Raw genomic sequence first — 16,685 nt, forward strand, 5'->3', positions numbered from 1 at the left:
GTGGGACCTCCTGAGCAGGCCTAGGGGGTCAGGGTGTTTCTACCCTGCCCCCTTTGCGTCTTTTGTGCACTTGTTTTTCAGTTTTCTTGTGCCGCGGTTCTACCGAGACACAAGATGGCTGCCAACACTTCCTGGTTAGGAGTGTTGACAGACAGTTGACAGCCAATTAGCATACAGCTCGTGCTCGTAAGGGTACGCGTATAATCCTCAGACGGTACTTCGTCCATAGATATATCTATGATTTTACTTTCAATTTTCTCAGGAAATACTGCACGGATTTACACCATTTAACAAAAAGCGTCATCTGCGAACCAAACTCTACCTTTTTGCCAAATTTGGTGTTATTCCGTTCAGCAGTTCGGGCTGTAGCCCGTCTTAAAGATCCCTAAGGAAAATTGCATGGGGAAAACACGTTTTTGGACCCCCCTTTTTTTCGGCCCCCGCTTCATGAATCCCTGCCAATCTTTAAAGGAAGAACCGGAGTAGAGCAGGCCATCTTCTTGGAGAATTTCGCAACGATTCGTCGACCGGCACCAAAGTTATTCCAAATAGAATGTTGCGGATTTCCTATGGAAACTAGGTCCTAACTATAACTATATATATATTACCTACTAGCGGTCACCAGTAGGTAGTTATAGTTAGGTCCTATTTTCCATAGGAAATCCGCAACATTCTATTTGGAATAACGTTGGCGCTGGTTGATGAATCTTCGCGAAGTTTTCAAAACTAATGGCCAGCTCCAGTCCGCTCCTATCCTCAAAGTCTCGTGATGATTCGTGTAGCAGGGGGCGAGAAAAAAGGGGGTCCCAAAACGTGTTTTCCCCTTGTAATTTTCCATAGCTACAGCCCGAACTGATAAACGGATTTACACCAAATTTGGCAAAGAGGTAGTCCTCAGTTCAGACTTGTGCCTTGTTCTTAAATGGTGTAAATCCGTTCAGTAGTTCCTGACAAAATAACATTTAAAAGTACATATATATCTATGGCCGAGCAGGATCCGCGCACCCTAAGTGCACCCTGATGTGCACGAGCTGTGTTCTAATTGGCTGTCAACATTCCAAATCAGGAAGTGTTGGCAGCCATCTTGTGCCTCAGTAGAACCAAGGCACAAGAAACCTAATAAAAAAACATGCAAAAAAACGCGCCAAGGGGACAGGGTAGAAACACCCTGACCCCCTAGGTCTGTTCAGGCAAAATCCGCACAAGATGCGCGGATCCTATAGATCAAAAAAAAAATGAAGCATGGGCTCCTGCGCTTCAAGGCTAATTACCCCCTGGGTGGGCCAAATCCCGGGGGCATGGAAAAAATAAAGTGTGGGGGGCCAACCCCCCACTTGCGGGAGCACATGGCCCCCTGCAGCCCCAGGGACCGCCACCCCTGAGGCTTAATACTTTAATAATGGGGGCCTCTAAGGCCCCCCGAGCCTTTATGACCATTTTGGAAGGGCACACAGCCCCCCCACAGCCCTGGGAACCACCACCTCCCCGGGGCACTAAAGATTGTAATTGGGGGGACCATGACGAACCCCCCAGCCCTGGGGACCACCACTCCCCGGGGCTTTGTAAAACATGGGAGGGGGCCAAGTTTCCCCCCTTCTGGAGCCTTGATGAGGCCCTGGGAACCGCCCCCCCCCCCAGGGCCGGCCCCTGCAGTGTCCCGGGGTGCCCACCCCCAGGACACAGCCGTTTGCAATGACAGGGCGGGAGTCTTGCGGCTCCCACCCTGTCAGTGCAAACTGCTTTGCTATTTGGAAGAGAGAGCAGGAAACCTGCTCTCTCTTCCAAAAAGCAAAGCAGATTGTTTTTCCAAAGGGGGAGCAGCATGTTACTGCTCCCCATGTGGAAAAGCAATGCCGGCTCCCGCAGGAGGCGGGGAGGCGGATGGGACCATTGGGGGATTGGGGACCCCCTCACGGCCCCCAACGGCGAGGGCCAGCACCTGGGGATGGGGTACCCGGGGATATTAGTTGCCCAGGAGGGGGGCCTTCGCGCCCCCCTCCCCAAAATAATTTTTTTTTAAAAGGCCGGCCCGGGGAATGGGGTCCCTGGGGTGATAAATGGCCTAAGGAGGGGGGCAAGGCAGCCCCCCTCCTATATTGAAAAATAAAAATAAAGAAGGGATGGGGTCTCCGGGCCGATTATGCTCTCGTGAGAGGGGCCACGCGGCCCCCTTCCCGATTTGAAAATTTTGAAAAATTATTTAGGGCAGGCCCTGGGGGATGGGGTCCCCAGGGCCAAAATATTAGGAAAAGAAGGGGGGACACATAGCCGCCCTTCTTAAACAAAAAAAGACCGTCATTGCGCCGGAGGCCACGCCCCCTCCTTTCAGCACTGCGTTTGCAGAGTGGGAACGAATTCCCCTTGAATACTGGGGGTCCCTGGGCGCCAAGTAGCCCACCAGAAACCTCCAGAATGCGCCTGGGGGCTGCATTGCAGAGAGGTGTTCTGAGGCCACACCCCTTTTTACACCACTCTGCAACGCAGCTCTGTAGCACTTACTGGAGGTAGCTGGTGGGCTAGTTGCAATCCAGGGACCCTCAGTATTCAAGGGGAGTTAATTCCCCTACTTAAAACACACCATGGGGCGCGTCTGCACAGGGGTGAAGGAAGGGGGCAGGGCCTGAGTTCACATGTGTGAAACTACATCATGTAGCACGGTTTAAGTTGGGAAATTAATTCCTTGTCAATCCTGAGGGTCTCTGGGGGTCAACTAGCCCACCAGGTACCTCCAGTAAGCGTAACGGAGCTGCATTGCAGAGTTTTGTAAAAAGAGTCGCGGCCTCTGAACACCTCTCTGCAACGCAGCCCCCTGGTGCATACTGGAGGTACCCGGTGGGCTAGTTTGACCCCAGGGACCCACAGGGTTGAGGAGGAATTAATTCTCTAACTTAAAATGTGCCACAGGGCGTGTTTGCAGACATGTCACCTCAGGCCACGCCCCCTTTCTTCACCACTGTATAAACACGCCCTGTGGCGCGTTTTAAGTTGGGGAATTAATTCTCTTTCAATACTGAGGGTCCCTGAGTGCCAAATAGCCCAACAGGTATCTCCAGTATGTGCCAGGGAGCTGCGTTGCAGACAGGTGTTCAGAGGTCACGCCCCTTTTTACACCTCTCTGCAACGCAGCTCTGTGGCACTTATTGGAGGAACCTAGTGGGCTAGATTGACCCGAGGGACCCTTAGGATTCAAGGGGACTTAATCTCTCAACTTAGAATAGCCACAGAACACGTTTACACAGTTTTGAAGAGAGGGGACGGGCATGAGGTAATATGTAGTTCGGCTAATTTTACTTCGGTCCAGTATATATAGAGCCCCTTTCCTAGACCATCCCCTCCCTTCACCACTGTGCAAACATACCCTGTGGCGCATTTTAAGTTGCAAAAAAAATTCCCCTTCAATCCTTAGGGACCATGAGGGCGAAGTAGCCCACTAGGTGCTTCCAGGAAGCGTCACTGCGCTGCAGAGAGGTGGTGCAGGCTGTGCCCCTTTTTACGTCTGTCTGCTACGCAGCTCCATGGTGCTTACTGGATGTACCTAGTGGGCTAGTTGGACTCTAGGGACCCTCAGGATTGAAGGGGAATATCATCCTCAACTTAAAATGTGCCATAGGGCGTGTTTGCACAGTGGTGAAGGGAGGGGATGGTGTAGGAAAGTGGCTCTATATATACTGGACCGAAGTCATATTAGCCGAACTACGAATTCCGATTTACTGACCTGTTATCAGGAGAGATCTCAGTGTTGCATCTTTGAACCCAGTACTGATCCTGAAAAGTAATTCTAACCGTTCTTACTAGTAACTTGTATTTCCTTCCATAGGAATCCATTGTCTGGTTTTCACCAGAAAAGTTTTGAAGTGTCTATTTTCACAAACTAAAAATATTCCTTAAAAATCGCCTGTATGACTTAAACGCTTTCTTTCAACTGTTTACAGGAGATGCACCAGTGCTGGATCCAGGATCCACCACTGAGTAAGAAAAAGTAACGATAACACTACTTACCTGCTAAGTGAATTTCCTCCTGTAGAATAGCATTGGTGATTCTACGTGAAAAAGTTTCTGTCAACTTTTAAAATACAATAATATTCCTTAAAAATCACTACTGTAACCAAAATGTTTTTACTCAACTGTTTACAAGAGATGTCCCAGTACTGAATCTGGGATCCAGTCCTGTGGTTAGAAAAGTAATCCATAAAGTAACCAATTGCATTTAACTAGAAATTCACATTGAGCTCAATGTTGCATTGTGTCTGAAATTGTGTTGCCCATTGCAACAACTGTAACTAAAGTACTTAAAAGTCTATTGCCTATTTGCAAAGTATTTAAACTAAAGTAATTCATTCTGAGAAAGTATATTGTGTAATGTAATGTATAATGGAATTATAATGTAATTTTGTAAAAAAAATATCTAAAAATAAATAGTTTTAAAAAATGTAGTAAATCAGTATCAAAAAAATAAATATAACAATTAATACATTTAAAAATTGTAATTTACAAAACCTTTGAAATTCACTGAAACAACCATAGGTTTTCAGACATGCTATAGTTAGGAATTAGCATTTAAAAAACCTTTCAAATGCACTGAAAAAACCATAGATTTCTGACATGTTATAGTTCGGAATTAGCATTTAAAAAACCTTAGAAATTCACTGAAAAAACCATACGTTTCAGGGGTGTTATTATTAGCAGTTTATTTCACTCGTACAAAACCATAGAAATTCCTCTGTTATAGTTAGTTCTACTAACTATAACTCGCTCGCCCGCAATCCACTTCTGATGATGTCACATATTACATCATTCATGACATGGTTAGTGACATCACTGATGACATCACTGTTGACATCTTAAATGACATCACTGATGACATCATCCACGTGACAATCTGATACACTACATAATACACTAGTATAACCTTTGAACACTCAATATAAAATATGGAGAACCATATTTGAAAGCATTGACATACCAATACAAGTTTCTAAAAACCCACTCAGTGGTTCCTACATCTACACACACATTTAAACTCTTACCTATAGATTGACTCATACATGCTAACAAATATCAATAGAACATTATTAAATATAGTTATACACCTTCATCGACATTACACACCAGCACACATCCTATTCACTTATACAGTCATCCTACTCACTTATGCAAACAATTGATAATACTTACATGTACTAAGCTACACACGTATACAAACACCACTTCATTTATTCATATAGATAGTACCTCCTACTTAGTGTGTTATAAAATCACTATTATAAGAATACAGTTTTCGATACAGTCACTCATACAATCACTAAGTCTTATATATACTTATTTATAAACAATAACTGTCACATACACTGCCTTTTATATTTCTACTTTGTTGGACATATATCATTGAGAAATATATTTACTCATCACCACACCCATAAAGAGATTTACTCACCCAAACAAGTGTTTCCACTTGCAGTCTTAACCTCATATACCTACTAAATCAAGTATTTACACATCTTTGGACAGTCAGATACCTCCCACCCATCCACACACACATTCACTATCCCATACAATTACTCACTTAACTAATTAAAACTAATATAGACTTTCACATAGCTAGTAACCAACTTATGTAGTAGTTTAAACAACAAGAGATACATTGAAACAGATATTCACACAGTTTAATCAATATCCCATATATTTAGTGAGACACTTTAAATTAGTCACTTAGACAGTCAATCACAGTGCTACTAAATCCTCCATCCAGACACTTATACATCCACTCATCCTTCAATGCAGATTGCTATATATATAATACTTATTTAAATATTAAACCAAACCACATTCACTGGATGATGTAATCAGTGATGTCATCAGTGATGTAATTAGAGAAGTCATCAGAGATGTCACTGACCATGTCATGAATGATGTAATATGTGACATCATCAGCAGTGGATTGCGGGCGGCCGAGTAGAACTAACTATAATGGAGGAATTCCAATGGTTTTGTACGAGTGAAATGTCCTCCTAAAAACTATAACACCCCTGAAACCTATGGTTTTTTCAGAGAATATAAGTATACCTACATATTACTTACTTGTTTAGGTAATTGCTGAAATGTATACATTTCTTCTTAAAGGTTTGTTGAAAGAATCCAGCAGAGTTACATCCTATTGCAGTGATGGCCATTTTTAAGCATTTAGGGCCAGATGTAGGTAAGCTTTTACCGGTCGGTAATGGCCGAAATTGGCTGTTACCGACTGGTAAAAGCCTTCTCCTATGTAGGAGGCTATTTTACCAATTCGGTAAATAACAAATCGGTATTCAGCGATTCGGTGTTTACCGAATCATCATTTACCGATTCGGTATTTACCGAATCGGTAAATGAGATGTAGGAAGCACTTAAAAGAGTGCCTCTGGGCTTTAAGAATTCATTATTTACCACCAACAATTAGTTGGTGGTAAATAAGGAATTCCTATGTAAATGCATAAATGTGCATTTACACCTGTGCCATTTGACAGACATACATGCCCTTAGGGCATGTATGTATGCCACATGTGCACACCAGCACTAATCAGGGGTGCAACAGGGTGTCAAAGTGACACCCGGCAACCCTTGACTTTTTCCCAATTTTATTGACATTCATTCCTATGGGCCTCCAGGCTCATAGGAATCAATGGCAAATACCGAATCGGTAAAGACCGATTCTGTAAATACCGAATCTTACAGATTCAGTATTTTTTACCGAACTATTATCTACATTGCAATTGCCGATTCGAAAATACCGAATCGGTAAAATTCGGTATTTTCGAATCGGTAATTTACAATTCCCTACATCTAGCCCCTAGTTGCTTAAATTAGATTGCCTTTTATATTGAGGATTTAATTGTTTTGATTGTATTGGTTAAAGCTGTCTATATTTTTAATTTATTGGTTTAGTATAGTTTGAATCTTTTTTTTTTATCAGTTGAGCCCTTCAATGTGAAATGCTAAATTAGGTTTAATTTTTGACGAATGATAAATAATTTGATATTTTTGGACTTGCATCTATTGAAATACATCTATGTATATATATTAAGGGTGGGCATAGTATGCGTAGTGGAGCTACGCGAAGCTACGCAAAGTGGGCGAGAAACTATGCTCACCTACGCACTTCGTGTAGCCCCACTACACGCCGCTTGCCCCCCTCCCCATCATACCTAATTTATGTAAATACTAAAAGAAAAGTAAATAAAAAGCCCTTACCTTGTCCGCTGCGTCCCAGGGCTCCCTCTTGTCGTCCGCGCTGCCGTCTTGGATACCAATACGAGAAATCCAAGACGGCGGCGCGAATGACAAGAGGGAGCCCCGGGACGCAGCGGACAAGGTAAGTGCCTTTTATTTCCTTTTGTTTTAGTATTTACAAAAATGAGGTATGTAGGGGAGGGCAGGAGGGTGGCGGGTGGCAGGCAACTTCGCTACACCCATGGAGTGGGCGTAGTGTTGCCTGCTATGCCTACTTTGCAAAGGGCGAAGCAGGCAACACTGCGCCCACTCCGTGGGCGTAGCTAAGTCCTTCGCCCAGGGTTAATATATATTAATTAATATTTAGGTTGGTGTTTCAATGTTTGTAGTTAATGCCTATTATTTGGTGCTTTTTCTATATATTTTAGATATATTATATTTTTGGGACGAATAGTAAATATTTTGTTGATGTAATATTTTTTTATTTGATTTAAACACATGTATAATAGGTTTTGGTTTTATTTAAAGCAATTGTTTTATGTGAACGTTTTTAAAATCATTTTATTATTTATTAATTATTTGGCTAAAATATTCTAGCTGATATTGTGTGAACCTATATTTTTTTAATAATGTTTATTTAGGCATAACTATGTTTTTGTTTTCAATATTTGTTTTTGGATATGTGTGAAAATCAATATTTTGAACAATTATATTTGTGCTCTTGATGTTTGCAGTTTTTATAGTTGAGTGTATAGAGTCACTATTGTTGTCATCAATAGTTAATTTCCAATATTTTTGTGCTTCAATATTTTATGGTTCAATATTATGCCTGTGATCCTGCATGTATTACAGCATGTAAAAACCAGGCCAGGACATGTACATTTCAATGAGCTTTGGGCCAGGAAGTATGATGTAGCAAAGGTTTTACATAGTCATTTAATGTATTCATTAATCGGTGCTGAGCGAAGCATCAGTATCAAGTCAGTTATTAATTTCTGAACAAGTTTTATTTGCATATGCTTTCTGTAACCCAAGATATGTGTTTTCTAATGCAATCCAATATTCAAAATAGAAATGCACACTCTGAATCCAGGTGAGGTTTCAGTAGCTGTTTTTAATGCTTGCTCATTACGCGTTCCGTCTACATGACTTGTACACTAATAAGCAGCATTTTCAGTTAATCTTTTAATTAATCCTATTACCTTTGGCAACATTTGTTGGAACAGAATGGAATTTGACAGGCTGTAAGCATTTTTATTTCGATCTTGGTATATTTTATGCAGCTATGTCAAGGGACTTGTGATTGAGGAGCAAAATGGTATTGATTTCTTTATACCTTTTCAGCCATTGACAGACACAAACAAAGTTTATATTTACATATTTATTTTTCTGTTGGCATGACAAGTTCTCTGCAGATCGATCGGGGTGCAAAGTTAAAGGACTGTAAAAAATCTACATTCAAAAATAACTTTAGCAATATTTGCTCAGTCTGTATGAAATTCTGCAGGCAGTTAGGAAGTTAAATCCAGTGCATGATCTCACATATCATGCATATCCAGCAAGTGGACCCACCATTGAGAAACAAGGTAGCTGAATGTGGTATTGTAGTTAAAACCTGCTGTGCACAGGCCATAACTATATATAGCAGGAGTTGACTACAAATTTTGGTCAGACTTGCAATAACTGGTGCATCCCTGTAAATTAGCAGGGATGTGCCAGTTATTTAACATGACAAAAAAAAAACCTTGTGCCACCATGGATGCGCCGTATTTACAAATCGGTGCAAGGTGGCGTAATGATTGACATATGCGTTACGCATCTGTCAGTGTGAGGGTGCTGCAGTGCTTGAGTCATGTTGCAAGCGGGACGCAACTCCAGCACTACTCAGGGTTACCCAATACTTAACATGCTGCGTCACTCCTTATGCCTTCACCCAAATATACATCAATATATCTTCGCTGGAGGAGATCCTCTCCCTGAACGAGACCTTAAAACTGACTGTCCAGTGGTTAGCCGCTAACCAACTAAAACTCAAAGCAAAGAAAACTGAATTTCTCCTTATCTCCCCTTCTAAATCCAACTCTGAGATTCAGACATGGATCAAGGCCATCACAGCCCTAAACTGCCCGCCGACCATTGTGGACTCTGCCAAATCCCTGGGCATAATCCTAGACTTTCATTTGAACATGCGGGACCAAATCAACTTAATGGCTAAAGCAGCTAGATTCCACTTGAGCTATCTTTGGAAGCTGAAACCTTTCATTGAGGCTGCTGACTTGAAAATGGCAGTGCAAGCACTAGTCATCCCCAGACTGGAATATGGTTGCTCCACCCTCACTGGTCTACCCAAGATCTCCCTTGCACCCTTAAAAGCTTGCCTCAACGCGGCCACCAGACTACTCACCGGCCCCAGGAAATTCGACCACATCTCTCCACATATGAAAGCACTGAACTGGTTCACCCTAGGGGTCAGAATTCTGCTGAATCTGGCATGCATCACAAACAAGGCTCTTTACTCAAACTCCCCTGTTTATCTGGCACAAAAACTAGTGGTATCTGGAGGAAGCAGGAACTATCGGTCCGCCAGAAACCTCTTACTCCAAACCGCCTTCTTCCAGAAAAAAAGAACCTATAATAGGGCATTCACCAGGACAGCTCCTAGAATCTGGAACTCCTTCCCACCCACCATCAGAAGAATCCCCTCTCTAACACTTTTCAAGAAGGAGGCCAATGCCTTCCTCATGGGTAAATTCCTCGTCTAAAGCCTGCCATGCCTGACCACAAGTCTGATGTTTCTAAGACTAGTGCTTCTCCCTCAGATCACCAACTCTCCCCGCAGAGAATTTTCGGGGCCCTTACTTTTACTTTTATTGTTTTATTATTTTATTACTATTTTTTACCTACTTTAAATATGATTGCAATTGTCTTGTATATCTCCAGTATCCCTATGTTCCCTACACCCCGGCCCATCACCATCCCCTTGTACAGTTTTGTATGTATATTTCTGCACCTGAACGTAGTTTGTACTCCTTTGTATTTCTTGTAAAGCGCTCTGATACCTTCACAGGTCAAGTCCGCGCTCTATAAAACACTAAAAATAAAATAAATAAAGCAGGCGTGAGTATTTGATGCAGCGGGACGTAAAAGTGACTCAGTGAAGTCTTGGAGATTACACTTCAGCACTTTTATGGGGCTTCCTTGCGACGGAACGCCCACCCTGCATACAATATGCCTGAAGCAGGTATAATGTAGCACAGGGCTTTATAACATGACACATCTCACTAGATACATCACATTGTAAATATGTGGCATAGTGGCGCATTGTTTACGCCGATGCCGCATCACAAAAGTGACGCAATGGTGGCGTAAAAGTGTTGCAAGGGGCTTGTAAATCTGCCCCTCGGTTCGGCAGAGAGTTGGACCTCCTGTGTGATGATAGAGTGCTGATCAGTGGCAGTTGGCTGCAAAGATGGCTGAATGCAGGACTTGCCACATGCAAAGCACTTCAATCACTAGAGTTCAAGGACAAAGGCTATAATTATTAGGGGACAAGTGGGTACCTGACCAGAGGCCAGTTCCACACAATAACTCCAGCTACAAATACCTAAACCCATGTGCAGCAAGGGATTGGTCACATGGGAGGGTGGGAACAGATCCTTTGAGAAATTCCCACTGCACATGGCCAGAGGCTGTGGTCAGAGGGTTTTGCTGCACTTAGGATTTGGCATAATGGAAAGCAAAAATATCAGAGTTGGATACTGTAAACCTTCAACAAATAAATGAAGAACCTGCTGAACAAACTGTTAAGAAATCTTCAAAAAAGTAGTGCTAAGAAACATAATTTAAGTGAAATTGTGGATATAGTTTTCAGTTGAAATTCCCAGGTTACGGTTGCTAGTGCAACCACAAATAACCTCTACATGCACTGCTGATGACAACATACATCATAGATTAAATCATATGTGTTAATACAAATCACCTCACCTTTGACATCATTAATGACATGGGTGATCTAAGAAGGGTAATTCAACAAAATAACTCGAACACCAAACACAGCATACCCATCCCGAATGGACCATGTGCCCAACTCCAGTTAGGTTTGCCCTCATGATATTTCTTGTGGTAGTTTCTGCATCCAGGTTACTACCTGCCAAACCCACTGTGTGGCATCCACAAAAGAGACGGTCTGTTGAACCTGATATGTGACTAGACCCTGCCAATAGCTTCTAATAGGATCAACATGGTCCTAGCCAACCCACTTTGTGCATAGTTTTCAGCTGTGTGAAATGGGAACTGGCCTGTGGACAGACCTGGCATCAGACCCACAATGCACTTTTTCTATGTTGCTACCACTCAATGCTGTGTATTGCCTTTGGCTAGGCCCTACATCTAATTTACTAATTGTCAATAATTTTGGAATTCATGATGTGCAGGAAGATGTGTCTTACGACCATGCCGTATGACCTCCCTTCTTTATGGTGAACCCCTTCAGAGTATAGCCTGTACCTAGATGGATTCGTAATTTGCTGCAAGGTCTGCACAGTGTCCATGTTCCAAACCTACCATGTGCAGTGATGAAAAGTAGGCTTGGGCAGAGCTAGTGGAGTTTTACTCAGTGGAATTCCGTGGAGTTACCAAAAAACTCTGTGAGATTCCGCAGACTTCCGCAAGTGGGCAGAGTATGCTGTGCATGCTTTATTTTGTTGTTGTTTCTATATGTTCCACATACAGTTGAAAAAGCATATTATAACATTAATTTTTGGATGATATGCTCTAGCACTGCTCCTTTTGAAGAAATAAGCGAATTGGAGGCTCCCATGGTGGCGGTTGAAATTTAGGAGAGATGAGTGGTACACGAAGAAATCAGTCAGAAGCTGCACACTACCGTGGACTGACATCTCTAAGCGTTCAAGTGTAGTGAACACGCAGTCCCACTGTCCCGCACCCATTCACCTCACCTCACTGATGGCCAGCAATCTACACAAAGGGACATTTAGGTCTTGTGCAACGGACATACTACTATGCAATGGCATTGCTTTTCGCTAAAAATGCATTGTTGGCTACAATATACGACTGCCACTTACACTTGCATAATAATATACACTAGAGAAGGCTTCACTGTGTGCCACAAAGTGACTCACGTGCACCCAACTGCACTACAATCGGCTCTTTGGCCACTCAGTGTCAAAAGCTGCTTCACTGTCAACTTCTTATGTCTCTCACAATCCACATCACGGCCACGTCTCGCTTCACAAGCTGACTCCAACCAACATTCCCTCCTGTGCTGTGTCCACGTGCACACTGCATTCACCCACAGAGTGCTACCCCAGAAGAATGATGATGACCTTTCGAGATTTGGGCTGCAGCATCTCACCAGCTGCTAACCGTCTCTCAGACCTAGCCTGTATGTTCAAGTGTGCTGCATCAATCCCGCTTCTGCTGCCAGTAGCACACCGGAGTGTTTCTGTTGGTGAGGTGCAGCTGAACTATGCGTCCACGAGGGGATCCAAATGTTTTTTTCTCGAGCTTTATTAAAAGACCCACTCATTGCCCAGGAGTAACAATAGTGGATAGAAAAAAATGGCGAAATGTGAAAAAAATAACCTGAACCGAGGACACCCCATACAAGGATGGAAATGGGTAGCACAATGTGACGGTTCCAGCCCTATTAATTGGTGTGTAATAGGTTGTCACCGGTAAACTTCACCGCGCAGTAGTTTGTAGAGTTTTTCCCCAACTCTGTGCCTCAAGCAGAGCACAGAGTGCCAAAACTCCACTAACTCTGCCGGCAGAGCTCACTGTCCACCCCAATTGAAAAGTTGCAGGGCAGGGGGTGACCTCCTGTAAGAACCTGCATTCAAACCACAACATGACCAATCTACTACACATTCCTTCAACATAGCACAAGCGACTGTATGAAGAACAGGTTGGACGCAAGGCTTGGCATACAGCAAAGATCCCTACAATTATATTCAGATGAGAAATTGAAATTATATTATGGTGGTTGTGCTCAACCTATGTCTTTCAAGCCTAGTCCTATTTGGGACTTAGAAAGTGTAGCTAGGCAGAGTAAAGGGCTGTGCTTCAAGTCTATATATTGGAAGATGCTGTGCTTGTTTATTGTGAGGTTTTTGCAGTAATAATTAACCAAGAGAGGGACAAGGAGCAGAAAAAGGAGGTCCAGTACCCATGCTCCCGAGAACACATTCAAACACACTGAAGGGTAACTGTTTCTATCGAGGTACACTGGCCCACTTGGCTACGGATTGTATTGCAGAAGAGATAGACAAGTGAAGATGACTTATCTAAGATAGATAGGGCTAAGGTAGGATATAATAAATAGTGGGTTAAGTCCATAAATTTGAAGAGCTGCCCTCACACACGTGTCAAGGTTCATCATAGGGCCCTTTTGCTCCTAGTGGGGTTTGGTGCCGCAGTTCCCCCTTGGCCCCGCAAGGGGGCTCTTTAGCAGAGATCTTTTTAAAGGCAGTATGCCATAATGTTGAGTGCGAGTGTGCGTGGTAAGTGCAAGAGGGAGTTAAAAATACTGTGACAATACCCCAAAAGGTAGTTTATTCTTGTACCTCCATAGGAACAGTTATCCTTCAGTGTGTTTGAGTTTTTTGCAGTTCTCACCCCACATTATTACCAGAGCTGTGATCTTGAATACATTTTAACATTATATCAGAAAATTGTTTTATTGTTGTTTATAATGTGGTTTTCAGTGTGTTTTTTCTCCAATAAGGAATATCTTATGATGTGTTTTGGGGTCTTGTTGCTGCAAATGTATGCTGAGAGTCAAACTTACAGAAACAAAAAAGTCAAAGTTCAAATGCTTGAATTAATTTCAGCAACTGATAATTAGTCTGAGTGGTATTGCAATCGAATATCTTGATCACTGTAGCACTTGTGTCTGGGAACAAAAATATGCAAATCAGCCTTGGTCCTCCTTGAATATGAACCATCCAGCCTGAAACAGCAGGCCATTTCCCCTGTTCATATGAACACAAGGACTCCCAGAAAAAACTTGTTGAAGCACATCACTGAAGTGCATCTTGAGTCTTGTTTACTACACAACTTCAGACCTGAAGCGTCCATATGCATATTATCCTTGGCCCTATGCCATAAGCAATAGTCCAGCCTGAACTTCCAGGTCATGTCCCCTCTGAATGAGAACACATGAATGCCCAGACCAGTTTCTGTTGTGTGTATTTTTAATGGATTCAACCTCCCGATATGTCATGTAACCAACAGGTAATGCTGAAGTGTTAAACCTGACAGCCTTTGTTGTGGTCTTCTGCCCAAATGTTTGCCTTCTCCCCACCTGTTGCTACATATTTGTTTTTGCTGGCCTACGGTTCTGTGTTGTTTAGCACTGCCAACCAAAGCTTAGGTGCTTGTGCTCACTCCTTACATCATGGTAAAACATTGGCCCACGTCTATTTGGCACATTGTATTTACTTAAAAGTCCCTAGTAAAGTGTAAATAACATATGCCTAGTGGACCTGCAGCAATTATTGTGCTACCCACTTAAATAGGCCTTTAAAACATGTCTCAGGCCTGCAACTGCAACCTCTGTGCAGTTTTAAGCAGTCATTCAACCTGGCAAAATAAACCTCTCTCCAGACTTAAAACTCCCTTTTGAATACAAATAAGTGACCCGCAAGGTGGCCCTAAACAGACCATGATACAGGGAGCATTGTATTTTTAGAGTTAGGACATGTTTAACATGTTATGGTAGTGAAAAACTCTTAAATTAGGCTTTCAATACTGCAAGGCCTACCTCTCCCTTAGGATAACATTTGGAATACCTTATTACACCTAATAGGTGCCTACTTGTGATTGGAAACAGATGGAGAAGTCATTTGTGGTTCCAAAAGAATTGTATTTTTGAATCCTCTTTTAATGTAAAGTCTGATTTTAAGTCCCAATTTTGAAAATGCTATTTTTAGGAAATTGCCATTTTCTTGTCCTAACCATTTGCTGCACACAGCCTATGTCCCGGGTTATGTGAATAAGCGTAGTTGGCAGTTGGACCTTCGGTATTCAGGTAGTGAGACACGGGTGACTAGATGTTGGAAAGATGGGCTATCATGCTACAATCGGAGGGGTGAAGCTGTTCCCTGCCTCACTTACATTTTAAAGGGGCTGCTACCAGCACACTCACAAGGAAATTGACACCTGTATTTTGTCAGCCTAGACTAACAATATCAACAAGCACAAACAAGCTTAATACAATAGTCTTACCATAAGTTGAAAAGCTGTCAAACAAATTAAAGTGAATACACACATTGTAGTTAAGGTTACCCCTTGGATCACCGTGGTTGGTCATGCCTGTCATTGTATTTTAATAAGTATGTCTCTTCTTCTGTGTGATAATTATCTACAACAGAAAAGAGTGAAACCAAAAATCAAGAAACAAAAGAATAAAAATGATAATGGTTAGAGGTTTTTGTTTTTACAAAATGATTGTGCTGTTTTGTACAGTAAATTTCACCATCACCACATATATTTTATCATTTTGTTTGTACGCTTTTGGCGCTGTAATTGCATTGCAACATTTTTATAGCACTTAAAGACCCCTATGTGTGGGGGCACTGAAGCACTTGGTTAACAGTATAAAGAGAGGGAATCACGTCAGACACTCTGGGTGGCTATATTGGCCTTAAAAACTACATTGCCTCAAATGATTTTCAGAAGTATTAAAGACATTACTCAGAAATGCCAACATATTCAAACTGGGTGATTTTCAAACAAATCGTGGTTGTAGGTTCTCAATGGTTTATATTGCAGCAGAGGTGGGAAGCACCTAAAATAAAGTCGTTTTAGGTTCACAAATTGGTAGTCACTTGTATAAATTGGGGGGCATATTCATCAATGTTTTGCTTCTTCCTTGCACCGCACAAGGTAGCGCAAAGGCGATCCAAAACCTAGATGATATTTACTGTGGCCCTGTGTGGCTTGGTAAATCTGGAGTAAAATAAGACAGTACAAGCCGATACCTTGCGTTACTTTTCCCCAGCGAGGTATTCCATGGGTGTAGTGTGGGTGTACCCGCATATTCACCCATGGATTTGATGCATTCTCAGATTTGCCTACACTGGTAGACCTGGGTAAGTGCCATAATGCTTCCACTCCCCAGTGGAGGCATAACAAGAAAACATTTATGCATTTCTTGTTATGTTGTCCTCTTTCTAAGTGTGCTGCATTTCTGTAGAAAGAGGAAAAGGCCCCAAAGGATTGTTTCTGTGCAGGAAGGTGTCCTAGCACAAGTCAACTCCTTCCTGTAACACAGGCACTCTTGTACCATTGGCTCTAGGCGCCACTGCCTGCAGAGTGCAGGAGCTATTACATATTCCTGCCCCCTGCCTTTCATGCTGCACATCAAGGTGTCTTGCTGCCTTGTGTGAAATGCTGATAAACATGGCCCAGTGCTTTTCGCATTCATGATATGCGTAAAAACAAATCAATGGACACAA

At 42.5% G+C, this 16,685-nt stretch overlaps 1 protein-coding gene across 1 annotated transcript in view; it reads right to left on the reverse strand.

The window, feature by feature from the left end:
• LOC147685059 (GTPase IMAP family member 7-like) overlaps positions 1-15,591 on the reverse strand; it is a 311,998-nt gene extending 296,407 nt beyond the window's left edge. The window contains exon 1 of the mRNA XM_086940945.1: positions 15,497-15,591. Within this exon, the coding sequence (XP_086797071.1) occupies positions 15,497-15,547 (51 nt within the window). The 5' untranslated portion in view covers positions 15,548-15,591. The remainder of the gene's footprint in view (positions 1-15,496) is intronic.
• Between the last annotated feature and the right edge of the window lie 1,094 nt (positions 15,592-16,685).

The sequence above is a fragment of the Lissotriton vulgaris genome, chromosome 10 (assembly GCF_964263255.1).
Source record: "Lissotriton vulgaris chromosome 10, aLisVul1.2, whole genome shotgun sequence".
In the NCBI taxonomy this organism is placed as follows: Eukaryota; Metazoa; Chordata; class Amphibia; order Caudata; family Salamandridae; genus Lissotriton; species Lissotriton vulgaris.